The 26,582-nt window shown below is 38.5% G+C and overlaps 1 protein-coding gene across 1 annotated transcript in view; it reads right to left on the reverse strand.

Moving 5' to 3' along the window:
- OTOGL (otogelin like) overlaps positions 1–26,582 on the reverse strand; it is a 100,555-nt gene that overhangs the window by 46,544 nt on the left and 27,429 nt on the right. The window contains exons 19-27 of the mRNA XM_056339742.1: positions 25,600–25,809; positions 24,692–24,857; positions 23,561–23,635; positions 22,303–22,355; positions 21,454–21,616; positions 16,664–16,771; positions 15,275–15,413; positions 1,717–1,851; positions 1,087–1,233 (exon numbers count right to left, since the gene is read on the reverse strand). Of these exons, the coding sequence (XP_056195717.1) occupies positions 1,087–1,233; positions 1,717–1,851; positions 15,275–15,413; positions 16,664–16,771; positions 21,454–21,616; positions 22,303–22,355; positions 23,561–23,635; positions 24,692–24,857; positions 25,600–25,809 (1,196 nt within the window). The remainder of the gene's footprint in view (positions 1–1,086; positions 1,234–1,716; positions 1,852–15,274; positions 15,414–16,663; positions 16,772–21,453; positions 21,617–22,302; positions 22,356–23,560; positions 23,636–24,691; positions 24,858–25,599; positions 25,810–26,582) is intronic.

Genomic DNA, 26,582 nt, shown 5'->3' on the forward strand with positions numbered 1-26,582 from the left:
CTCTAATTATTTTTTTTTCCTTAAGTTCTGCTGCAGACATTGTCTTACTGAACAGGAGACTCTGAAATAAACAGTCATTGGAAACAGAGCTTGAGATATTTGTTGCATGCAACCTGCAGAACTCAGCTCCCTGCTAACTTACTCGAAAATATAATTATTTTTCAATATGTGTATTGATGGCTGATACATCAGCTTTTATGTGAAGTAAGCATTTTATGGCTATTGACTCAAAAGTCTATAATAATGTTGTTTTAAAACCAGATGAGATAGATGGTCATTGTAACTTTGACTTACACCTCAAAAAATCTGATATGTATTCTAGCATAGAGTACTTTCTTTTACTGGAAAAGACCCCCTCTCGATACATGTGTTCATGGTTAAGACAAAGCAGGAATGTAATTATTGAATGTGCAGATAAGGTTACTCTGCCAGGACCCGAAGACTGAGTTGCAGAGACATCAAGGCAGATGATGATGTAGGAGTGGAACAGTGAAGAGCAACTGGCAGAAGAAGGAGTCTCATATTCTTCCCTGCATCATGGCTGAACCCTGTCACGGTATACTTGTTAGGTTTAAATATCAGTTTTTGTCTAGATCCTTTCCTGTATCTTGTTTTCTTAATTTAAACCCAAGATGTGACTCCATCTGTTCATCTCAGCAGCATCTACTACACCTCAGGGTGCAGTTCCATCATCAGCCTAATCCAATCTGTGCTACAAAGCTTCCATCTTTCATGTTTCCACTGACTTCAGTAATTATGAAAATATGCAGTGAACTGGGTAACTCAAAAGCAACCCTCTGTTCCCACCCCCAAAGTAACTTTGAGTCAGAGCTGAATCACTGCATATCTGGAAGGCTGCAGTGTGTGGAGCAACAGAGTAAACATGCGTGTTAGAACCACTCCTCTTCAGAAATTCAGCTATTAAATCACGTTCTCCATCTCGTCTTACCTGGGAAATGCCGGCAGATGAACACTGTGATAAACAGCTATATCGCTGGGAAAGTTAGTCATGGTGAAAAGTTATTTGATACGTGATCTCATTAGCAACACAGCTACACAAAATCACGGGTTTTCATTTTGGCTCACCTTCCATCGAGGTCCAACTTTAACATGCATCATTGTCTTCCTGTCCCACAGAATTGTAATGTCCTGTTCTGGAAAGTGTATCACAGTATAATATCCAGCCTTCCAGAGCTGATAGTTAGATTTGTTTTCCTGTCCCCTTAAGGTCTTCTGACAGAAATTAATATTTATTAAGATTTAATAAAGTTATTCTACAAAGATAAGCAGTCAATTAATAACAAAATTTATAGTGAAGAATACTTTAGCATACAGCTGGATCAACAATATTACTATAAATGTTGTTTAATATTTTCATATTTTGTCTTTTCAATCATTCAGGTTTGCTTCAACTTTGTACTTCAGTTTCCCTTTCAAAACCAAGCGGAAAGAAACAAATGTCAACATGCTTCAACTGCTTGAGGCTTTTGAGCAGCCTGGTTTGTAGGACACATGGAACTTGGAGGGGGGGAAAAGAGGGAAAAAAAAGATTTTTTCTGGGACCTACTGCTTTATCCAGGCCTAACACTATGTTAACATAGGCATAGGTACTACGTTAACTCGGAGAGACATTTTCCAAAACCATGCTACTTTACAGCTGTAACTTTACAATGCTTATCTTAAAGGGCAACCCGAAAAGGAAAGAAAATAACTAACCTGCTTCTCAGAAGGTTCACTAAAATAAATCTCAGTGTCTCCAACCGTGATGAAAATATTCTTTGAGCAAACAATATCATTGTCAAAGCACTTTTTGTTCTGAGAAATTACAGATATATTTGAGTTATCTGTGCTCTGAAATATAAAGAAGAAATCATTTTACTCATAGATTCAATTGCATTTCACTCCTGCAGATTTATTCCAGACTTACCATCACATAAAGATGGATAACTTAGTATTTGCACATCTTTAAAATTACATGTAAGAAAGATACCAAACAAAGAAATACAGTTTTAATTTCAAAGCTGAACCCACAACCAACTCAAACATTGGAGTTAAACACATACAGCCATTACATTCAGCTGTGAGTCCTCTTTCTGAGGACTTCACAGACTCAGAGGATCAGCCTGCTGCTAAAATAAGAGTCTTGTTTAGGCTTTTAAAATGTGCTCATACATGGAATCCAATATTTACTGCACAGTATGGTTGTCAAAATCGAGACATGCTATAAAAAGAGCTTTATTTTTAAACCAAGGTACATGAGATCAAGCTGTTTCCATATTTTTAAAACTGAGAAACCTACCATCTGTCAGTAGTAGATAGAACAATTTTTGTACCACTACCCAACAAAATTCACAAACCCATGAGTCATACTCTATGTTATTAGAGGGAGCAAAGGTTTCTGCTGATATTTTTGTTTGTGTTGGTTTGTTGGGTTTTTTTACATTTAGATTTGTCTACTCTGTTGTCTTTTGATTTGCTGCTGATTCAAGTTTACTGTTGTTCCAATCCCATATCTGTTGGCTCTCTAGCCTGTAAATAAATTTTGCATTCTAGGCATGTAAAATTATTTTTGCACCTTGGCTTAGTATGTCTGTTTATTCACCTACAGCTTCCGTGGCTCTGTAACAGAGGGAAACACACATGCACCTTTTAATTCCCCATGCTAGGATTGGTACTGGAACAAAAGAGACCAGCTGTATTTTCAGAGTTGATACTTATTATTCCTCATTTTAATTTTCTTTTCAGTTCATTTTTGTACCAATCCTTGCAAGTCAACAAGAAGTCGTAACTACTGAAAAGCCTTGAGAGAGTTAACTTTATAACAACATTAATATAAACCAGTAACAGTGCTTCTGAATTAGTTTTTCATCAAATTCAGTCTTACAGTCATTACAAACTCAGACAGATACGAAATAAAAATCTTGGAGGTGACAAGCTATATCTCACCCACTGGATCATCCATTCTTGTATAAAACACTTGGTTAGCGCTGGAAACAAAAAGATGTTTAAACTTCTGTTCTTACTCCCACCCTCATTTAAACACTCTCTGGGACTGTGACTAGCTGAAACTAATTGCAGGTGCTAACGGGCACAGTGGGCAAAACGGGAATGGTGGCAGTTCCCCAGTCCTGGGAACTCTTCTTGGCTCCCAGTAATGCTCTTGGAGAGCTCCACTTGGTCACAATGGGAGGAATCCCTTGCCTTGGTTTGTGCCCACAGCATCTCTCACCAGAGCTTTGCTCCCTCCCTTGGTCAGTGTACCCCTGAAAACTGCTGGGTACATACTCTTAAATACTCCTTGCTGGTCTCACATTTGTACCCTTATTTGTTCTGTGCTCATCAGAATTCAAGAAAAAAAATCCATATTAGCAATTTTTCCTCACCAGTGAGAAATGTAGCATTTCTACATACTTTCTGTATGCAGCCTTTCTTTTTTTTTTTTTTAGTAAAAGTCATAATGACCAAATGTTTAAAGAACATTTTCAATCTTAAAAAAGAAATCAACCCAATCCTAGATGATGGGAAGTGTGTAAGTATTTTTGTTGCCAGACAGAGGAGGTGCTACAGCTTTGCTGCCCTTAGTCTAGCATGGCCCACAAGCCAGAGGATGCTGCTATTTGGCATAGAAAACACTCTACAGCAAATGTGAGTGAATGTGATGAATGTAAACTATAGGAGATTGCCTGCAAGCTCTATGTTACCTTAATGCCAAGGCTTAAGAAACAGGTGGTATGTGTGAGCCATCATCTTGGAAGACAACAGTTAAGGTGGGTAAAGTTAGCCAATAGCTGCTAGTGGTAAGAGGGTGTAGGAAATCAGCTCTTTACAATTTAGCAGGCGATCTCCATTTAAAACTGCTGAAAACTTCAGGGTAAAACAAAGTTCATCTGTTCCATTCTGTTGAAAAGTTGGTTTAGGTTGCACTCAGAATAAAATTGGTTACTAGCTTTTTGGGAAATATGCTGTGTTTTAATTAAGCCAGGCTTGCTGCTGGAGTCAGTCCAGTAATTATTCCCCTCCGAGTCAGATAACAGCCCAGAGCCTTTTTGGATTTATTGGAGGTGATGTGGTAAATTAAAAAGGAGACAAACTCTTTAGTCTGGTAGATAGGATGCAAGCTGATACATTCTGTGCTGGCCAAATGAAAAGTGACCAAGGAAGGTACCTCCCAACCATGAGTCAGTTTAGAAAAGGACTTTGTTTGTGGTCTATGGGTCTGTTTGATGCCTAGGACATTGTGGGCTGTTTTCATTGCAGTTAGCTTAGCCTCAGCAAAAGGGGACACTGAGTTAATAGGGAAACAGTGTCTTCACGTAAGGAAAGAGATGGAGGGCTTTATTTTAAATAAGGGTAGTTAATTCAGGCTAATTATCCCACAGTAAAAATACACTTTTTTGGCAATGAAGACAAGTTCTTGGAGCTGCAGGGGGTAGCTGTACTAGCTATGCTAAATGAAGCTGCTGCCTGTGCCTTCTGATAGCCCAGGCCAATCCCTTCAGCTGGACAGCATCAACTTACTCAAGTCAGAAGTTTTTGTGTATGGTTGGGATTTGAGCCAAGGGCAAAAGTTGAGTTATGTTTCAAGTTAACTCTGCAGTAGAGAGAAGCCTGGAGATGCAGTGTTTTGCTGACCAAAGCCAGAACAGGGAGCCCTGAAAACATGTGAAGTACTTCCTTACTTGTAGGACTGCTTGTTGGTGTTAAATTACTAGAAATGATGCAGGATAGAAATGCAGGGAGGCAGTGGTAGTGGTTCAGCAGAGCTATGAGTAAGCCAGACATTTATGAAAAAAGAGCTTTGTATTGAATCTTGAGTCTTCTGTGCTTTCTTTCTTTCTAATTAAATTTTAGACCTAAACTCAATTACAGAAACACCATTATGGATTATGTATCTGTTGTGGCTCAAAGCTTTCATGATAAGATTTGCTTTACACACATACCCTTGCCATCCTCTCCATACACTTCAATAAAAATTGAGTCCTTTCCCAGCTATACAGTACCAGCCAAATTCAAAATTTAATGACAGCTTCTATCATAGTCTTCAAATTAACTTGTAACTGCTACATGTGCAGCATCTTCTTTCAGCACAGAAGAAATTAAGTGTATAGAAACTTAGCACTTAACTGTTGCCAACACAAAAGAACAGGGACCTTTCAGATAAAGTGAGGATCATCTTTTAATGTTTGGCTGAGTCAGTGAGGTCTTGGGTAAATCTCGACAGCTCTTAGGGACTGTAACAGTATAAATTATAATGATCAAGTTCCATCTCTCTGATCTGCACTGGATCCACACAGGTATGAAAACAAGCTTCTCTCACTACCGCTGGAAGAAATGTCGGAAGAGTAGACACTTGGAGCAGGTCTAATGAATAAGAAGGTGGGGGATTTTGTTGGTTTTCTTTTTTTTTCCCTGCACAGTCTCTTTCCAAGACAGAGTCGCTCTTTACCTTTTTAGGTAAAATGCACCCAACAGGGGATGTACTACAGTTCATCATGTGAAACCTACTTATGCTGACAGAAACTAGAAATAAAATGGTTTTCCCACTGCAAGAGTATCTTCCCACGTAAATTACCATATCCAGTCTGTTCTAACTTAATATCAGTTTCTTTGTGATAACATGGAGTTGCCAAGCAACAGGGAAGACAGAGTCATAGCTCCGGGCAGTCAGTCAAAAGCGCATTGTCAGTCCTGCTTCTCAGGACATTATTTTTCTAGACTTCACTGCACTTTTTTTCCATATTTCTTCCTAGCCGGAAAAGCTCCTAGCCAAAAAACCAAAGCACTGCTTTCCTTTTTTTTTTTTTTTTTTTGGGTGGGGGGGAGGGGTGGGGGTTTGATTTTTTTGTTGTTTGGTTGTTTTTTTGGTTGGTTCTTTTTTAGTGCTTGGGGATGCTAGGGTTTATTTTTGTTAGAAAATTTCTGTTTCAGTATCCCATTAGAAATTTTCTATCACTATCAACCAATGACAACACCGTGCAGTCTGCTTACATAGTCATGTAATGCAGAATGGGAGAAAACAATTTGAAAGTGAGTGTGTTTATCTTCTTTGAAAGTTTCATTAAAATATCTCTTACTGCTCAATGTAAAGACTCATTCTTTTCCATTCTTAATACCCTGATTTCCCCATTGTTTTTGTTTTGTTCCCTACAATATGCTAACTTGCAAACTAGGGTGACCATAAAAGCATCTAGGGACATACTGGGAACTGGATATAGATTAGTCCTATTTTCATTTTGTTTTAATTACTTTAGAGGCTTACATGTATCTAACCACATGCACAAACAAATGCAAAAAGCTCTAAAAATACTGAAAAAAATATACAGTAGTTCAAAAAGTAGAATTTGCTTTCTCATTCCTACATAATTTCAGAGAGATACAATTAGTTCTGTTCTAACTTAAACTTCCATGAAATTTTAGGGAAACTCAGAACTAGTTTGGTAGTTGTTCATTGGTCTCCAAGTTTCTTCTGAAGGAACTTAACATTTGAAGCTATTACTTCTAGTAAGCTTGATCCTAGGAGAAGTAAAGCATCTTAGCCCATATTTAGTGAGCATTTAAGCATAAATATTTAAGTGGTTTTGGAGAGCAGACAAATACCTCGGCATCTGACATGATCTTGCCCTGCTAGTTTCTTGTGCCATTTTACAGGGGGGTTGATCTCCAGATAATCAGTGAAAACACATTAATTATGGAAAGCTAATTTATAATTTACATCAAGAAATGTCTCCTATCGGAAGGCTTCTTTCATTTTGCTGGGTAATAATTTCTTCTGTACCATTCCAAAATTATATATATACATTCTATGTAACTTTATTTAATACTTGCTTTTGCATCCTGTACAAATTGGTATTGTCAAATGCTTTTCCCCATAGCAATTCAAAAATTGGAGTAATATTGCTTGGCGTCAGGAGATGGCACTGATACACACTGTCTCAGTTTGGGAAGTTGGGAAACAATATTATAGGAAAGATAGTAGGTGATCCACTTACAGAAGAGAGAAAAGGAATAGTAAGAGTATTTTTTTTTCCACTGATGTTATGTATTTCTATGCAATTTTTTAAAAAAAACCAACATCCACAGTTAGGAACTAAGAACCTAAGAGCTAAATTGCTCATGCACGCGCACATGCACATAAATTCTCTTTTCCTCAGCATCTTCTACAGCGCTGCAGATTATGTGATTATTTTCACTTAAAATATGGCAAAGAAACTTGCAATACACCTGTAAGACATGACACATTTCTAGCATTGTAGCAGTTGAGGAGAAATGAAGGAGAGCAACATGACTGAGTAGATTCACTGATGCAAATTAAAAGGGAGTGAGATTATTCCAACTACTGACTCATCCTCATACAACTTCCAGATGTCTGCTAATGCATCCACAATAATTCTTTCCTATTTCTTTAAAAGTGACTTCCCAAAAGGATACATCTCAAGCAGAATAAACTCTCAGCAGCTCTTGAGAAACATGCATTATGTGTGTATGTATATAAGCAATAGGAAAAATAAATCACTGTATCATATTTTCTTTATTATACCTAGTCATTTTGTGGGAGATTTTATGGCAATATAGAGTTCTGAGGTTTTGTGTTCTGAATGTTCTGAGGTTTTGTCAACAATACTTTTAAAATACAAATTTTTTTTTAAAATCTACTACTAATAATGAAAAGTACACGATGGAATATTTTACTTGATATACTTCAAAACCATGTTCTGAGTCAACGTTTGAAAAAGTTGATTAATCAGGCAGAGATCACTGGAAAGATTTTGTTTTTCTTCTTTTACATGTTAAGAGAACTATATTAAAAGGTTTGAGAAAAAAATCATTTAAAGCAGATTTTCTTTTGTTTCATTTACTTAGCTTTGCCTGCTTGTGTATCAGATTTGGCTTTTGCACAGGTCACATTACTGTAAACCCTTTCTAATTAAAAATGAGAGATTCTGAAGATTAAGGATTGGGAATATTCAAATATTCGTTTACAAGTGACACATTCTGCAACACAAGCTATATGCTGAATCATATATCAACAGCACAGTTGGTGGTGTTAGTTTTAAATATCTAAATGTATTTGTATGAGACTTATTAGTATTGTTTTATTAATAACTGCATGATAAATGTCAATATTTTGTCACTGTTGGTTAACAATAAAGCACAACATAACAGGAAATAAAAGGACAAGACATAGTGGTGATAAATTTGCCTTTTCTGGGCTCCAGCAAATGATGGCAGGATCTAGAAAGCTGGAAGTTGCAAAAAGCATTTTTTTTTTCAATATAAGAAATGTTAGATGTGTTCATTTACACTGATGTTTAGCTTCTATGCATTCAGAAACAAAATTATTCATACCCTGACCTAAACCAGAGTAAATTTAAACCACAGTTCTTGTAGCTCCCTGACAACACCTAGAGTCAGAGGCTATAAACTGCTAAGCAGCATCTACAGGTGACTAGCCTGAGCATCCTCCCACTTCAAACACAGCAAAAGGCTTTTATTTTACTGCTGCCAACATATGTACAGCTTCCTGAAACAGCAGTACCTGATGCTGGTTTTTGCTCATCTTTGACTGCTGTATCAGTAAAAGATGGGCATCAACAGTCAACAAAGCTGTACCACCAGAAGCAATCCAACTCTAGCAGTCATTCTTAGAGTTAACTGTCTTTTCAGGCAGCCATCATATTATAACATTTTAGAGCCAGTGCAGCAAAAAGGCTGTTGAATGCTGAACATTAACCCAAAAGCAGAAATTCAAGGCAAAAAGGTCATTTTCTTCAAGCTGTGTGGTCGCTGAATGACAAGGTCCTCAGAAAGAGGATCCAACTTCTGAGTCACACCATGCACACACTGCCTCCAAATAGCCATTCTCATGGCAAGAAACTTTTCCCCAAGCGTTTCCTGGAAGCCCTCCATGCTAATCTGCACAAATTGAAAGAAATCTTTCCTTTGTTGGAGAATAAATGAGTCACTCACTGCATAATTTAATGGTCTGGAGAATCAGGTGGTGGAGAGGGAAAGGCATGTAGAGGTAATTGAGTCTGAAATCATTTATCTGGAGAAAATGGAACCAGAGCGTAAATCCATTGCCAACTGTAATCAAATCTTTTTCTCACAGAAGGGCTAAAACAAATGGAAAAACAGGTACAAGCCAACGTTGTCTGAGCCCTGTGCTTCCCAGCTGAAGGCAAGGATGGAAAGGGTTGTCTCACACAGTGAGCTGGCTACTTACCCATACAGGACTTCCAGAGACCCAGAAAAAAGAGGGCACCCAGAAAGGTTTCCTCTGAAATCATGGGACTGATGAAAAGCAGACTGTTGGTATTCTTTGCAACTAGAGCAGGGCAAACTATTCACAGTAAATAGTATTTTCACTGAAATATTTTCTCTCTTCTTTTCTAGACACAAATTTGCATGAAAATTGTCAAGAAACGCATCATTATTTCTACACAATTACTGTTGCTGTAAATTATTTGACAAGTGGTTTAGGTGGACATATTTTGGCACATCACTACTCATGAAACTCTGCTGGAATGTGGCTTTGAGCATTAGATATGCTATGTTAATTAAAAAATTAAAAGCATTCTGATTGGAAACCCATGTTACTGTTTTATTCCTTGAATAGATGAAAATTACTTTTAGAGTTAGGTTTCCAATTTAGAATATTTGTAATTTCAAATTCAACATTATTTACTTTCCCATTAAAACCTTCAGAATCTATTAAAAGAAAGTATTTGTCTTAACTATGAACAGTCAGCTTGACAATGTTGGTTAACCACAAACCTGCAACTTTATTCCTCTATAGAGTAACTAACAGCAAGCAGAATGTATTTATTTTTCAAACAGGCTATAAGAGAGACCATGCAAAATACCATTTAATTCTGCAGATTTCCCACCTTCATGGATCTGCAGACTAGCCACCTGGCACAAGTGATGCTGAAAAAAGCTGTGCAAAATATTACAGATATTCAATAAAAAGAAATGGGATAAAGGCTACTTCTGTCTCCTGAAATGTAACAGATGAGTAATTGAGGAATTGTTGCTCTGTGTGTGATTGCTCCAGCTTATGCCCAGTCATCATTTAACAAATTTACCAATCAAATATATCAGCAAGTAAGAGGTAAAAGATTATCAGTGCATCAACCAAATTTTGTATTAAGTATTCTAATAAAAGCATCATAGCCTAAGAGCTTTGAACTTGTCTCAAGTTACAAAAGAAGGGGTATGCAAGAAAACAGCTCTCTTGCTGTATTCCCCAAGGCAGACCAGGTATCAGCACTGGGGGCTGATCACCAATAGGATAATCATTTGGGAAACTGTAGTACTGGTTCACCAGATCATTCATGTTTTGTTAAATGAACTTCTGCCTTAACAAATGGGGTCTCATACGGTGTCTCCCGATCCAGAAGAGTTACATCTGCATTTCTAATTGGCATAACAGTTCAATCATTTGATCAAATGTCTGGTTGCTGCTTTCATAATCCTCCAACACACTAAATCTAGTTATAACTTTGGCTTTAAAAGAGCCTTCATGGTTGCATTAAAAACTTTAAAAAGGTGACTTTAAAATGGCCAAATTCCCAATGTTAGATGAAAAGAAGTGAAAATATTTTATCACATACTTTAAAGTTAGGACTAATCTATAAAATGTGAATACTTGCGGGAGAGGGCTTAGTTCTGTTGACCTCAATCTTTAAGGATATGGGAATAAAACAGTCCTTCCTTTTCTTGGCTTTAGGACCTTATTGACAACCTACTAAAGTTAATGAACATACTTCAGTGGGTTGGTTTGAGGTTTTTTTTTTGAAGACAGATATGCATTAAAACAAACATCCCTCTTATTCAAGGATATTCTGACCAGTAGACTGTCCCTCTAAACTCTGGCTTGGAGACTCCCCCAAATTAGAGAAAATATAATTCTGCTTCTCAGAACAGAACAAGTCTGAGGGGCTCCAAGGGCACTGATCCTACAATCCTTAATAAACACACTGAACTGCAGGACTGAAAACCACCATAAAGCTAGGAAAAAGCCAACACCAACACACGTGATAGAAAGACAGTAATTTTACTATAAAAGCAGAAGTCTATGAAATAAACAAGTGGAAGAAACGGACCGCAAGTACAAATAATAAGCAGTAAAAGTTTGCTAGAAAAATAACATCATTGTGTTAGGGAAAGAATGTAGCATCATCAAAGACAGAAGATAAGCAAGAAAATGGAAGAAAGCAAGCTATTTAAGTATTTTTAATTAAGAAATTGGTTGGCTAAAATTCATCAATATTCAGATTAGCTAAGATGAATTGTTTACATGATCTACACTGATAAAACCTAAATTAATTGGTCTGCCAAGATTTTTCTTTTTTTTTTCCCTTTGTAATTATTGAGGGTTTTTAATGTCAGGAAGCAAATATTGATGTAATGTCAGTGTAATTTATCTGTACAGGGACTTTACTTCTCAGTGTGTAATGTAATTCCTAATTCCTTAAAAAAGATGAAGTTGTCATTTCATGAGACATTACTGCCTTAATTTTCTTAATTGCTACATTAAAACTTTTTGGTCATTTTCTGACTGATGGATATATCTGTTGAACTAGTTATAAAGGGCTTTTTCATATACCTACTGTCACCTTAAACAAAAAGGCCTGACAGGTGATACTGAGGTTGAAAACAAAGTCTGAAGTTTCATAATTGGCTGAAAGTTAATACTTAATTTTTCTCCCATAAGAGCCCAAGAGATCCTTATTAAAAACCTAGTAAAAGGTAAGGATGACTTTTTTGTTTGGTACAGTGCAATGCAGTGATATATTAAAGAGCTGTTCAAACAGATCACATTTAGGGAGGCTAACACCTGAAACAAACAGTGAGGGCTAGTAACAGGGATGGGATCAGTACATTATCATGCCACTGGAGACATGGGATTCAGGTGATAATTGTTGGACCCAGTTCTACGTCTGGGAAGAGCTAGTGTGCCAGCAAATTTATTGTAGTTATCATTTCCCTTAATGCACTGCCACACCACCTTGTTTAGAGTTATCTAGGATAGCAGAGACAACGCAGTCCACTTCTCACAGGAAATTAGTAGAAGGGAAAGGACAAAGTTATTACGATGTTCTATATACAATATTATAACCACTTCAGCTGTTTCAGTTTCAGGTGTTTGGTGAGCCTCTTACATGTTATCTATAAAGATCACCCTCGTAACAGCACTGCAAACTACCATAAAGTGAATGGATTGTGTACTAGCAACTGTCAAATCTGTGATGGTCTGTAATACCTTACAGGTGGGGAACATGAAGCACACTGCACATACTCCCCATGGCAGGGGGGTTGGACAAGGTGGTCTTTAAAGGTCCCTTCCAACTCAAACCATTCTGATTGTATGATTTAAATTAAAAAATAAATAGGTAGCATGGTTTAGGTGGCAAGACTGCCCTGGACAGCTGTGCTTGTCAAGGTGTTAAGCAAGGAATTTAAACTTTTGCAACTACATATACTTTCCCACCATTCATCTGGCTTGTTTATTTGGCTATAAAGAGGCTATACGAGACAGGACTCTTTTGCATACTTCTGAGCAAAGAGTAGCTCAAGGGATGCTCGTTGTATTACTCTGATACTACTATTAAAAATGTCACTGCAGATGGCCACAATATGGGGGAGGATGATTAAGAATAGACAGGCCATGGAAGCCTCTGCTCTAAAACCAACAAAGCATATTTCAAAAAAGAGCAGCCTCATCATGCTACCATGTCTGCACATATAATATAGTTTAACCACATCAGTATGTGGTACAACTGCATACATGCTATGTGCTACAACTGTGGTGTAACTGTGTACAAGCAAATAAGAACATATTTGAAACTGAAGAGATAGCACTGGATTATCACTCAGGCTGCCACTAGGAAGATGCCAATTACATTTGTTTCATACATTTTTTTCATAAAATTCCATTCCTGCATAGTAGTAGTTAATTTAGCGCCAATCTTTATGATAGCATAGTTACAGTTACTTTTCCTGTTCACTGATTTGCATTTTTCATTGCTGAATTTCATCCTTCACTTTATCATGCAGTATTTTCTGCCATAAGATCTTCTGAACCTTTTGGTGATCCTTCTTTATTTCATCTGTTCAGACTGACTCTACCATCACCATAACCACGTCAGCCCTCACACCACCTTTTCAAACTTGTTCCTGAAGATGCTGAACACAGATCTCAGCAGGGATCCCTATGGAATATCACCAGGATCTATCCATTCTAAAAAAAGGGCCATTTATTCCTGTCTTTTAACTTTTAACTTTGAATTTGTGTCTCAGAGAATCTTCACTCTCATTCTATGAGAGACTAGTCTCTAAAACATACTTGTTGAAATCTGTCTACAAAAGGTCTTTATGCTAAAATGTATGCATATTGACCTGTTCATCCTCATCCACATGTTTACTGTTTTCACAGAATAACTCAGAAAATTCATCACACATGACTTTCTTTTAGAAAAAAGAGTTCAACTCTTCCACAATTGTAATTTCTTTTTATTTTAATTTCCTTCATATGTAAATTAGACATATTGTTCTGTTCCTTCCAAATTCAGCCATGGTGTACTTTCAAAATATTTGGCTATATTGCCATCTTCCATTCCTCCAATTCCAGGATTGCACATCACATAGTTCATCAGTTCTGTGTTTTAGTTCCCTCAAAGCTCTTGGACAGCTGCCATATGATCCCATCCTTTGTTTCTTTTTTTTTTTAGTGAACCCACAGATTCATCATCTCATCCAGACATAATTATGCAGTGCCTAATTTGTAATAAACAGTCCTTCAATATAGATCATGAGTTTTCCATATACAAAAGAGGAAAGAAAAATGATGAACAAATTAGACCATACTTTCTCACTTTAGCTAAGTCTGGGGAAAAAAAACCAGTTTGAAAAGCTGAAGAAAGTCTGAAAAGTCTGAAAAGCAGATCTACATAGGCAGCATTTTCATCATTTGTGTCATTGTGTTCACCTGAAGAAATGGCTGTTGTAGCGTGCCACATGCCTTACTTATGTGGCTGCCAACTGTTTTCTTGGACTCCAGATGGTCCCCATGGTTTGTTTCCAGATAGGTATTTTCTTACACAGTAAAGTGGCAAATGACTTTTGATTGTAAAAGCAAAACATTCCAGTGTCATACTAAAGTTTGAAAAAGCAGCATAGATTTGTCTTACATACCTCTCTTGCTGTATACCATAATAATTAAGAAATTACAACCAACCTCATCATACAGACAGTTTTACAGGTGAAGAAACCCCTGGGGTTTGCATCTTAAAAAAGAAAGGATTTGCAAAAGTTCATATACCTCTAAGAGTAAAAGCTCTTTTATGAGACAATATGATACATGTCAGAAGTTTGCTATGAGGTATTCTTATTATCTTTACCAAACCTCTCTCCATTTGTTTTTTTTTTTTTTTTAACAAAGAAAAAAATCTGGAATCAATCTATTTTATTTCACAGCTGTGAATACTCTACTGAAGTGTACATGAAATAAGCTATTTGCAGTAGTCCTCGTTGAGAAACCATGCTTTTTCGTAAGGTTAGACAGTCAGGGTTGACAGAAAATGAATATTCTTCTAAACACGTTACTGTAACTCCGAAGACAGACTCTTAGTCTTAATAATAGCAACAATGATAATAAACAATAGTGTTGTTAATAATAGATTATATTTCAAAATGTCAGTAATGGTATTTTTAAACAAAAAAGGCTAGCAATGTACTGTAAATGTGTGCTATGAGGAATATTTGCATATAGCTGCCAGACAATCTCAATGAAGGATTTCATTCTTGAATTATGAAATCATTGTGTTTGATATTGTTGTACACATATACTCCAGATCTGATGCAGATCACATTCAAGAAGGATTCCAAGCAGCCTCAGAGGTCATCCTTAACCCTCTACCAACCAAAAGTTATAGATAGTTATTAAATAAACCTATAGATTATACCTAGTTCTAGAACAGTTTCTTCAGTGTTATTCTTTGTTCATTGTGATGAAAGCATGATTAAGGTAGAACAGAAAACATAGGGGTTTGTTTTTCTCTAGACCACATAGATATGTAAGCACACACCCAGGTGCCATTTTCAAATGGCTGAGCATGAAATGTCATTTTCAGATTCTTCCTTTCAGACACATCTGTTCTGCACCTGTTTTCTTAATGTTGTTTCTATAGATCATCTCTCAATGTTTAAAATAATTGCCCTCTCATGGAAACTTTCAGTTGGACACATGGAAGCATATCAACAATGATCCTACCTTTAGCAGGTAAGCTTGACAGTCACTGACATAATCATACTCCAATCCATCAAAGGTATAATAATGTCGATCACCATAAATAGTGCATACAGCAGGACAGGGGTAACTAGTGCAATTGAATATCCCTCTCCGACAAACACTGTAAGGAAGATTAACAATCAGTATCAGGGTCTTTTTCTTTTTCTTTTCAAGAAAAAGCTTTCTTGGGTTCTTTATTTCAAGTCATACACAAATTCATGAAAGAAAGTTCTCAGACCTTGAAACACAGAGCTATTCTGTGGATTGCTTCTGAAATCATTGGTGATGCCATGGCAGAAAAGTGTTGAGCATTTTGCTATCAGCACATATGTACAATAAAAATGCATAAGAAATGAATGCAAAATCTCGACATTTTTATGGCTTATACAGATATTTCCATCGTTGCCTCCAGTATAGATTAGACACTATGCCACAACATGCTTATTGCTAAAACATCAGTTTTATTTTTTTCTCAAGAGATTTTGATAAAAATCTGTTGATATTCAATGCAAAAGAATTCCAGTTGCTACCTGTAAGATTTCAGGGTATCAGACAAGTACAGAATGAGTTTAAGAAATAAATGCTGATATTTTGCAGGATTACTTTTCCTGTCAGCTACCTTCAATGACTTACATGAATTTGTATGAAGGTAGTACTGACAGCCTCCAGTTTTGCTTGTGTAAGAGTATAAGCTCAGTTGATTTGCCAGTGAAGTTTTTAACTGATTAAATGTTGCCATGCCAAATTGTTTATTATTATTATTAAGCATATACTTAATGGAAGATATTTTGGCTAGCAAATTGTAATGGATGAAAAACTGTTTTGTGTCAGTATGAGTCAGGGAAGGCTCCTTAAAAAAAGGTGGTGCTAACTCATTTCCCAGTTCTAATGCTCTTTTCTTTTTTTTTTTCTTTTTTTTTATTGCCCATCTTTTTCCTATACAGTTGCTCATGGTGACTGGTAACTCACACTGTAAACAGTTCAGTTCCCAAAATAGAAGACTGTTTAACACTGTCATACATTTAATGTCCCTTTTTTCTCCTTGGTTGTCTTTCATGTTATTATATTCTCTGAAATGCCAAATGTCTTCTCTTTCAGAGATTAACTAATATATGTGGAATCTAGCATTTGTTCTTGACTGCTTTTTAACATGGATATCTTCTTCCTCCTTTTCAGAGCTGAAGAAGCACTCACCCTAAAGTCTGCCTACTCTTCGTATTAGTGAGCCTAATAAAAGATATATCGTGTAACTGTCTATAAACAAGCATATATATTTTTTATTTTCAATGTACTCAACACATTTTCTGTATCAGTTTCACTTTGTGGCTTAGCCCAGATGACTTGGAAGTATGTAAAATGAATGTCACTCACCAGGTGTAACATGGTGTAGCTATCACTTCTCCTGACAGAAATTCCCTATCTTTCCAGGTGCATGGACAACTGTCAGGAATATAACACTTCCCTTTATGCTCAGCCATCCTTCAAAATAAAATAATTATTGAGATGAAAGCGTAAATTCACAGGTAGATCAACATAACTGAATGTGTAGTGTATTTTCTAAACCCTGCCAAAGGCAACTGGTCTTCCATGCAGCCAAAGACAATTGTTTCAGCAGCAAAAACTGTATGAATCAAACGATCTCCACTGTGCACAGCTGGAGACTTTATTTTTAAGATAACCCTGCTGGTCCTCGCTAAAAGCCATACTCACTTCTTGGAACAATGACCCTGAAAAGCATAATGGTTCCAGAAATACGATTCGGCACTGGTGATGGTACTAACTGCACTAAATGTTACACATGTACTCTTCTATCTGATAGAAAAATAAGTGTTTATTCTTTTACTTAACTAATTCATGTCTTTTACTCCATTATTTGTAAGAAACTTGGGATTTGGCTTGTCTGTACCCCTTTTATAGTTTATCATTAAGAAAATAATCAAGTAACATATTCAATCTGAAATGGTATAATACTACTTGACTGTCGGAGTGGGGCTTTAGCACTGTTTTTTAACTTATATTTTATTTCAAACTTTTAAATGAACTTTAATGACAATGCTGATAGTTTAAGTTCATCCAAATATCATAGTGATGTTTCAGTAAAAAATTGCTAATTTTTATATGATGCCTTGTATTAATTCATGCATTATGATTGATAGCACAGCTGAAGTGCATCTATGCCAATGTCAGAAGCATGGGCAATGAGCAGGAGGAGCTGGAAGCCATCGTGCAGCTGGAAGATATGGTATAATCACCGTCGCAGAATCATGGTGAGATAACTGGCATGACTGGAGTGCTGCAATGGATGGCTACAAACTCTTCAGAAGGGATAGGCAAGGAAGGAGAGGTGGTGGGGTAGCTCTATATGTCGGAGTGTTTTGACTGCCTTGAGCTTGGGGTGGAGGGGGTGGTGTGGTGTTACCTGGAGGTCTGTGATCCTCCTGGGGTGATGCTCCTTCTCCCTTCTTCCTTGAATTGGGGGGAGGGGGGCTGAATGGTTACAATCATCCCAGCGGATGAAACCCCTGGGAGAGGGGATCACAGAGGGGCTTGGTGACAATAGGGTTCAGTGTTTATGGGTAAGAATCAGGGGCAGGGCCAATGAGGCAGATATCCTGGTGGGAATCTGTTACAGACCACCCAACAAGGATGAAGAGGCAGGTGAAACATTTTACAAGCAACTGGGAAAAGTCTCAAGATCGGTAGGCCTTGTTCTCATGAGGGACTTCAACCTACCGGATGTCCACTGGGAATACAACACAGTGGATAGGAAACAGTCTAGGAGGTTCCTGGAGTGTGTTGAAGGTAACTGCCTGACAGCTGGTCAGTGAGCCAGCCAGGGGAGATATCCCACTGGACCTGCTGTTTGCAAACAGGGAAGAACTAGTGGGTGATGTGACAGTCGAAGGACATCTTGGGCATAGCAATCATGCGACAATAGAGGTTTTGATCCTCAGAGATGGAGGGGGGTCTGCAGAACCGCTACCGTGGTCTTCCAGAGGGCTGACTTTGGCTTGTTTAAGAGTCTGGTGGACAGAGTCCCTTGGGAGGTAGCCCTGAATGGACAAAGGGTCCAGTAAAACTGGACGTTATTCAAGACGGAAGTCTTAAAGGCACAGGAGCAGGGTGTCCCCATGTGCTGAAAGACAAGCTGGCAGGGAAGAAGCACTGGCCTGGCTGAACACAAACCTTTGGCTGGAATTCAGGGAAAAAAAGGTGAGTTGACCACCTTTGGAAGCAGCAGGCAACTCTGGAGGACTATATGAATGTCATGAGGTTATGCAGGGTGAAGATTAACGAGGAGAAAGCCCAGCTAGAACTCAGGCTGGCCACTGCTGTAAAAGATAACAGAAAATGTTTTTACAAATACATTAGAAACAAAAGAAGGGCCAAGGATTATCTGCATCCTTTAATGGATGTGGCACGGAACATTGCCACAAGGGATGAATAAAAAGCTGAGGTACTTAATGCTTTCTTTGCCTCAGTCTTTAATAGCAAGACCAGCTTCCCTCTGGGTACTGAGCCCCCTGAGCTGGAAGATGGGCATGAGGAGCAGAATGAAGTCTCCACAGTCCAGGAGGAAACGGTTCATGACCTGCTGCTCCACTTAGACGTGCACAAGTCTATGGGATACACCTGAGGGTACTGAGGAAGGCTAGTGGAGGAGCTCACTCAGTCACTCTCCATCCTTTATCAGCAGTCCTGGCTGACTGGGGAGGTCCCAGAAGACTGGAGGTGAGACAATGTGACACCCATCTACAGGAAGGGCAGGAAGGAGGATCCAGGGAACTACAGGCCTGTCGGCCTGACCTCAGTGCCAGGGAAGGTTATGGAGCAGATCATTCTGAGTGCCATCATGTGGCATGTGCAGGACAACTGGGGGATCAGGCCCAGGCAGCCTGGGTTCAGGGAAGACAGGTCCTGCCTGACTAACGTGATCTCCTTCTACAGCAAGATGACCCGGCTAGTGGATGAGGGAAAGGCTGTCAGATGTTGTCTACCTGGACCTTAGTCAAGCCCTTGACACTGCCTCCCACAGCATTCTCCTGGGGAAACTGGCTGCTCATGCCTTGGATGGGTGTGCTCTGCGCTGGGTTAAAAGCTGGCTGGCTGGCTGAGCACAAAGAGTGGCAGTAACGGGGTTACATCCAGCTGGTGGCCGGTCACAAGTGGTGTTACCCAGGGCTCAGTACTGGGGCCAGTTCTGTTTAATACCTTTATCAGTGATCTGGACAAGGAGATCGAGTGCACCCTCAGTAAGTTTGCAGATGACACAGAGTTGGGCGGGAGTGTTGACCTGCTTGAGGGCAGGAAGGCTCTGCAGAGGGATCTGCAGAGGGCCAATGAGCCAAGGACAACTGTATGATGTTCAGTGAGGTGAAGTGCTGGGTCCTGCACTTGGGTCACAACAATGCCAGACAATGCTACAGGCTTGGGGCAGAGTGGCTGGAAAGCTGCCTGGGGGAAAGGACCTTTGGGTGCTGGCTGACAGCTGGGTGAACATGAGCCAGCAGTGTGCCCAGGTGGCCAAGACGGCCAGCAGCACCCTGGCTTCTATCAGAAACAGTGTGGCCAGCAGGACTTGGGCAGTGATTGTCCCCCTGTACTCGGCACCAGTGAGGCTGCACCTCGAATACTGGGTTCAGGTTTGGGCCCCTCACCACAACAAAGACACTGAGGTGCTGGAGCGTGTCCAGAGATGGGCAACGAGGCTGGTGAAGGGTCTGGAGCACAAGTCTGATGAGGAGCAGCTGAGGGAACTGGGGTTGTTTAGTCTGGAGAAGAGGAGACTCGGTACCTTTTTGCTCTCTACAACTACCTGAACAGAGGTTGTAGGCAGGTGGGTGTTGGTCTCTTTTCCCAAGTAACAAGGGACAGAACAAGAGGAAACAGCCTCAAGTTACACCAGGGGACATCTAGAATGGAGATGAGGAAGAATTTTTTCATGGAAAGGGTGCTCAAGCATTGGAACAAGTTGCCCAGGGAGGTGGTAGAGTCACCATGCCTGGATGTGTTTAAAAAACACGTACATGCAGTCCTTAGCAACATGGTTTAGTGATGGACTTGGCATTCCTGGGTTCGTGGTTGGACGTGATGATCTCAAAGGTCTTTTCCAACCTAAATGATTCTATGATTCTGATTTTTGTGTTAAAAATTGTTTATTCCTGTAACACTAATGGTCTTGAAAGCTTACTCCTCAGTTGAGGCAGAGGTTGTAGAGGACTACAGAATAGCATGCAAGAACAGCTAGTGAAATCTTACACAGTTATGCCTGAAATCTGTCTTCACCAGTGCTTTAGTCATCTGTGAACATCACAAGTTTCTGGAAGGGGAATTCTGGCAGTCCCATTACACTCTGATCTGTGCACACCTGGTATACTGTCAGGGGACCATGGGCTACACACACAGTGAAATAAAGTTGAATGTTGAGAAAAAGTAGGGAGCACTCTCCCTGAGGTCAAATTGCAGCAATTTTCACAACATATTTGACTCTTCAAATCTGAAAGTGCACACAGCAGGTATCAGGAGAGGGAATGGAAACAGGGAAGGAGTAGTGGTTGATCCTGACAGAAACTTCACAACAAAAACTTTTAGCTTTTGTGCTTTGATTTGATCCCTGCAAAAGCTCAGCAGACTGTTTCTGGGCACCAAATACATAAGCTGAGAAAACAAAATCTTTAGCTGAGTTCAGAAGAACAGTGAGAATGAAGGGGAAGAGACAGGATCCAGCCTGCACATCCCCACTCTCTGCCCCAGATTTGACATCAATATTATAGGCCTGAGTTGAAGTCTAGGTGAGACAATTACTTGGGCAGTAAGCAGGAACACAGATGGTTTGGTTTACATTATGATTTTTTGTCATGTTTGCTTCTACGCTTAAATGAATTATACTATACAAGTGGTGGGACTCAGCTCCTGTCCAGAGAGTCCAAATTACCAGCCAATTGGACTGGTAGCAAGATAGGTATCTCATGGGATAGTGGACTTATGGTCTCAGCATGGAGCAACTGTGGGACTCCAACTGAGGCAGCATTATAGAACAATAGCTTCAAAATTAGAGACATGACACTACTGGTATTTATAAAAAGCGGGGAAAAAAGCATAGTTAAACTGTGAAAAATATATCTATGGCTTGTGCTTCAGGTTGTTCTGCCAAAACTTACCCAGGGGGACAAATGCAACCACTTGCACAGGGTGGTGAGGGGACACAGGAGAAGTTCATTGCAAGGTTCGCACAAGAGATCCCACAATTCACACCTGCCGCTGGTAATCCAGGCACTGGAGATCTGCAGTCATAGTAGATTTTTCCTTCAGGGCATATGTGAACTTCAAATGCAAAATGCAGGTTAAATGAGATCAACTGCTCTTTTACACTGGAGGTTTTCTATTTGTTTTTGTTCACAATCTATTTTAATGCACAGTTAGCCTACATTATAGTACATGTAAGAATACAATCTAAATAGAAGGCTGTAACTTCATTTGTATTATAGAGGTATAAAATTAATATATGTTTTAATGTAAAAAAATGACCAAAACAATGTTAAACATCTGGATCTATGTACCCTGGATCTGATACACAACGCATTCTTAAAGATGGAGCAATTATGCCTTGAGTAGACAGAATCTTTAGAATTGGCATAATTTTCAGTGTACTGAAATCCCTTCTAAATCCATTACAAATTAATTAAAAAATTACTTTCTAGAAATTAATATCTTAAGGCTTCCTGAACATGAATGGTGAGCCTAATTTTAAGTATTCCCATGAGAACATATTGATCTACACCCCACATGTAATTATTTATTTTTCAGTTTCCCAGGTGACTTAGTAGTACAATTTGTGTTACAGAAAAACGAAAAAGAAAAAACCAAGACAACTCATCCTCCTAACCTCCTATTTTAAATATGTCATGATGTCAAATATAATTAAAATACATATAAGGAGAAAACCAAATTACTTGAATGTCAAAAACTTTCTCTGTGCAACTGTAATATGAAACAAGACTGTAAATTACCTGTATTGTCTGTAGTGGCTTCAATGCATTTCACTGTTCCATTCAAACACTGACTGGAAAAGAAAAGCAAACCCATCTTTATTCAAGGGGAAAGTGTTTTGTAGCCACCATGTTAAAAAAGGTAATAGAACTTAACCCAATTTAAACAACAGAAATGAAGAGAAGGAGGATTAAAAGTCAAAAGCATGAGTTCTGCCCAACATTTTGTTGGTGTTTTCTAACTGCTAGTCTGTAAGGTTCTAACTGCTAGTCTGTAAGACTCACAAAGGTTTTTATGTACTATTTAATTGCCTAACTTTCAATGAAATAAAAAAGGAGCTGGGTATGTCAGCCTCTGTGGGAATGTAGGGCCAGGAAATTCAGAATGCTGGCAGTGTAACAGGAAACCTTATCCACCTCGGTGAATATGGTAGGATAGAGTATGCAAGCTTCCTGTTGCACAGATGTTAGGATACATAGCTTGATTCTTCTTATTATTATAAAATACAGACATGCAGAAAACCACATTCAGCAATAAACCTAGTCCTCTTTTTTTTCCTTTTCCTTGGGGCAGGAAAAAAAAAAAAAAAAGTGAAAAAACCAAGGCATTGCAGAGGCATAGAAATGGCAGAAAAACAAAGCCCCTACTCTCACCTCTTGAACTACATGATTACCAAGCTTCAGTTATAACAACTATAAGACCTCATAAAGAATTAACCATGACACAAAAATCACAGACATGATTTTAAATCAAGCAGGTTGAAAGCATTTCTTGTAAAATAAACAAGTTTGACTGGGAAACCTGGGAGGTTTCCCCGCTTGTTTCAATGAGGTCAGGATTCCATCATGAATTAATAATACAAAATAGCTTACAAAATAATACAAAAATAGTTTACAAAATAATAATAAAAAAAAGACACAAATATAGCTCTCTGCAGCCTTTGTTTGAAAGACTTTCTAAAATAGAATCACATTGTTTCCATTCTTCCAAAACCAACCTCATATTGCTATCACAGTGCCCCCAGGTCTAAGAATTGGACTGCAACCTCTATGTGTGTTTTGAGATACTCTTTAGTCCCTGGCTTACAGAATTCTCCAGGTGTCCTGTTAAAACAAGCAGGTACATAATCCAATTTATATTAGGCTCCCTTTTACCAGATGCGTAACAAAATCTCTTGATACAATAGACCTTCATTCTATGTGAAAAAATTCTCAAGGCTCTTGAGTAGCATCCAAACTGTGATATGTAAAAGATAAAACTCTTGATGCTCAAACCTACCAGGAACCTGTTGGTGTAGGGAAGATTTCTCCAGGCTTGAGGGCTTTGCCCTTGTAATGACAATGACAGGCAGATCTGTTAAAAGAATAGTTATGCATGTAGATACAAAAGCAAGATTAAATGGGATTTAAGGGCAATCAATTTACTGAGTTATTATGGTAAGCAGGCCTTATAATTAATTAACCCAATCTTCATATTTACAATATAATTCTAAAGGCAAAAACTAAAGGATGACACACTGACTGTATTGAAGTCTGTGGCAAAACTCCTACCATCTTCAACAAAGCCAAAATTTTCCTTGATTTCTGTATTATTTATTTGCTGTTTCTGTGCTTTAGTCTTATAGAAAGGAGTTTTTCTTCCCAGTTATGGGAGTAGTATGGCAACGTGTAGATCCCATTTAAAGTACTGTCAAAATCATGGGACAGAAGAATTATCACAGCAAAATCATTCACTCTGTAAGACGAGCGAGATGGGATAGTAGCAGCAACAGAATTCCCTAGAAACCATGGAAAAATATGGGAATACTAAGTTACTTCACACTCTTTATATAGTTTGAAACAGTCTTTTTCCCTACAGTATGAACTTTACTGATCTTTCCAAAATATATGTTGCAATGAATAGCAATAATTCTGTAAATCTTGAAATTTATATAAATACTCATTCGTTTTTAATTCAGTACCTGAACTCCATAACTCCCCATGGTAGTAAGCTGTAATTCCTTTCATTTAACTGAAGGGATTTGCATTGTAAGACAGAAAAAAGACACTCCTAGACACTCTTTCCATACTATCCCTGACTTCGTATATTGGTACTACATTGATTCCTTCTCATTATTTCTGAAGTGTTAAAAAAAGATTTTCATGTGAAAGTGCCTTCCCATGAATTAAAAAATTTTCATCACCCTTCTCTAAAGCAGTATGACATTTCTGAAGTGCAGTTGAAGGCTGTACACACAGTACCAAATGAGGCTCCACTATTGATTAGTACAACAGAATATGAAATCTTCACGTGTCACTTGCTATAATGTTTAGGCAGCTTATATCTTGAGGGAAACAGCAAAAAAACTACTTAAAGCTTACTGGAAAGAGGAAAATGCCTACACATATATTCTATTTTCGTATGACTTACATTGATACACAAAAGTTGACCGACGCTTCAAAATACTTCCCATCAGGACAATTACATCCTTCTGCACAGTCATCGCCACACATATTTGCCATAGAAAGTGAAGCACAGGAATGTTTACAAAAAGAAGAGCACTGACGATAAAGCATACCACTGTGACACATCACAGCTGGAAGACAGTGAGGGGGGGAGAAGGGACAATAACATACTCTTAAAACGTGAAAAATAGAAAACAAAGCAGTATATCATGGGAGTGCAAAACAGCAAAGTAAAATGGTCTTTTGCTGAACTGGGTGAGGTAAAATGAATGAGAAAAATATGCTATCTTACTGATTTCTTAAGTTAGAAATGTTTAGATTCAGCTGAGTCTATGTTAGACAATTCCTTGGTTGGAATTGTCTATCTATTCTTTATATAGGTTAGTAACTTGGGCTTCCAAGAGAGGAAGAATGGTCCAGTTAAGGTTGAGGCATTACTGTATGGTTTAGAAATGCTTTGTTTTAAGTCATTGCAACATCCTACTTGGCAAATCACTGCCCACCCTGCCCTGCATGCCCTGGGGAGCCCCTGCCAACCTGGCTTGGCTTTCCCTAGGGAACAGCCCTGCTCCTGCCACTCCTTGACTACTTTAGCCTAATAGGGGCTTCCATATGGCTTAGGAGTTCGAAGTTAGAAATCTAAATTCTCTCTGCAGCCAGTGGAAAGAGACAGGCACTCGCTGTGAGGCAGCTCAAGGTCCCCAACTCAGATGCCTCAGAGACTATTAGCATTCTCCCCTGATATGTCATTATCCCATGGCACAATTCTAGTTTTCAGCAAAAAACATTGATCCCTGCATTTTCTGGAGCAAATCATATTTGCAGAATTTGACACATCTCTAAAAGATATTCTGTTCTGCAAATGTTACTCACCACAGTAAGAAATGTGAGGTCTGAAGTCAACAACAACCCCGTGTTTGCCACAGACATAAGCATAGTGCGCCAAAGCATTACACAAACAGCTGCTTCCGCATTTGCATGCGTCAAAGCGGCATAGCTGGTAGTATAATCCTGGACTGATGTAGGCATGGCAGGGAGCAAAAACCTCTTGATTGATGATATCACAGTGAGATGCATACTCAGCTGAGAGAAAGTGACATTGGTTTAGCCAGATCCATTTAAATATAAGAGTTAGTCATATGAATAGCACAGAATATCAAAACCAAACATAGCCAGTTGTGCAACAAAATCTTGTACACATTGTCTTTCGCAAAGTTCTATAGTATGGAAACTGACATTGTAAGCAACTCCCCCAACAATAAAGTCCACTTAAGATAAAAATAACTATATAAAACCAGTTATGCCTTCCTCTAGTAGCGCAGAAAACTTAAATAGCAAAATAACGTATTTCAAAAGAGTTAGAAGAATCCTCCAAAGTTTGGAATACACTTTTTTTCTATTTGATATTTCATTTAGCTTTGAAATCATCAATGGCTATATACTTCTTGGCATGTGCACTCAGGAAGCATTACAAACTGGAGCTTGAGGGTGTGCAAGTCTCAAGCTGGCCATATACCTTCTAGTGCCAAAAGACCCTCCTCCTACCACTGAAGCATACTACCACCACAAATGGCAGAGTATCTCATGAACACCACAGTGTGGATCATATTTAAGACAATTTTGCTGCTAAAGGAGTGCCTCTGCCCTTCATCCTCCCTGTTAATTCCCACATACAAACACTGGCACAAGAATTTTTGAAGTCTCTCGGTAAACTAGCTTCAAGGAGTGAACTTGACTTGGCTGAAAAGTAACCTGACAAAATAAGTAAACCAACAATCATTTCTTTTTTTCAGTTTCATCAGATTAAGATCATCAAAGACCTGGAAAAATGCTTGCGCTGGCTCAGCACAGGTGGT

The sequence above is a fragment of the Falco biarmicus genome, chromosome 5 (assembly GCF_023638135.1).
Source record: "Falco biarmicus isolate bFalBia1 chromosome 5, bFalBia1.pri, whole genome shotgun sequence".
Lineage (NCBI taxonomy): Eukaryota > Metazoa > Chordata > Aves > Falconiformes > Falconidae > Falco > Falco biarmicus.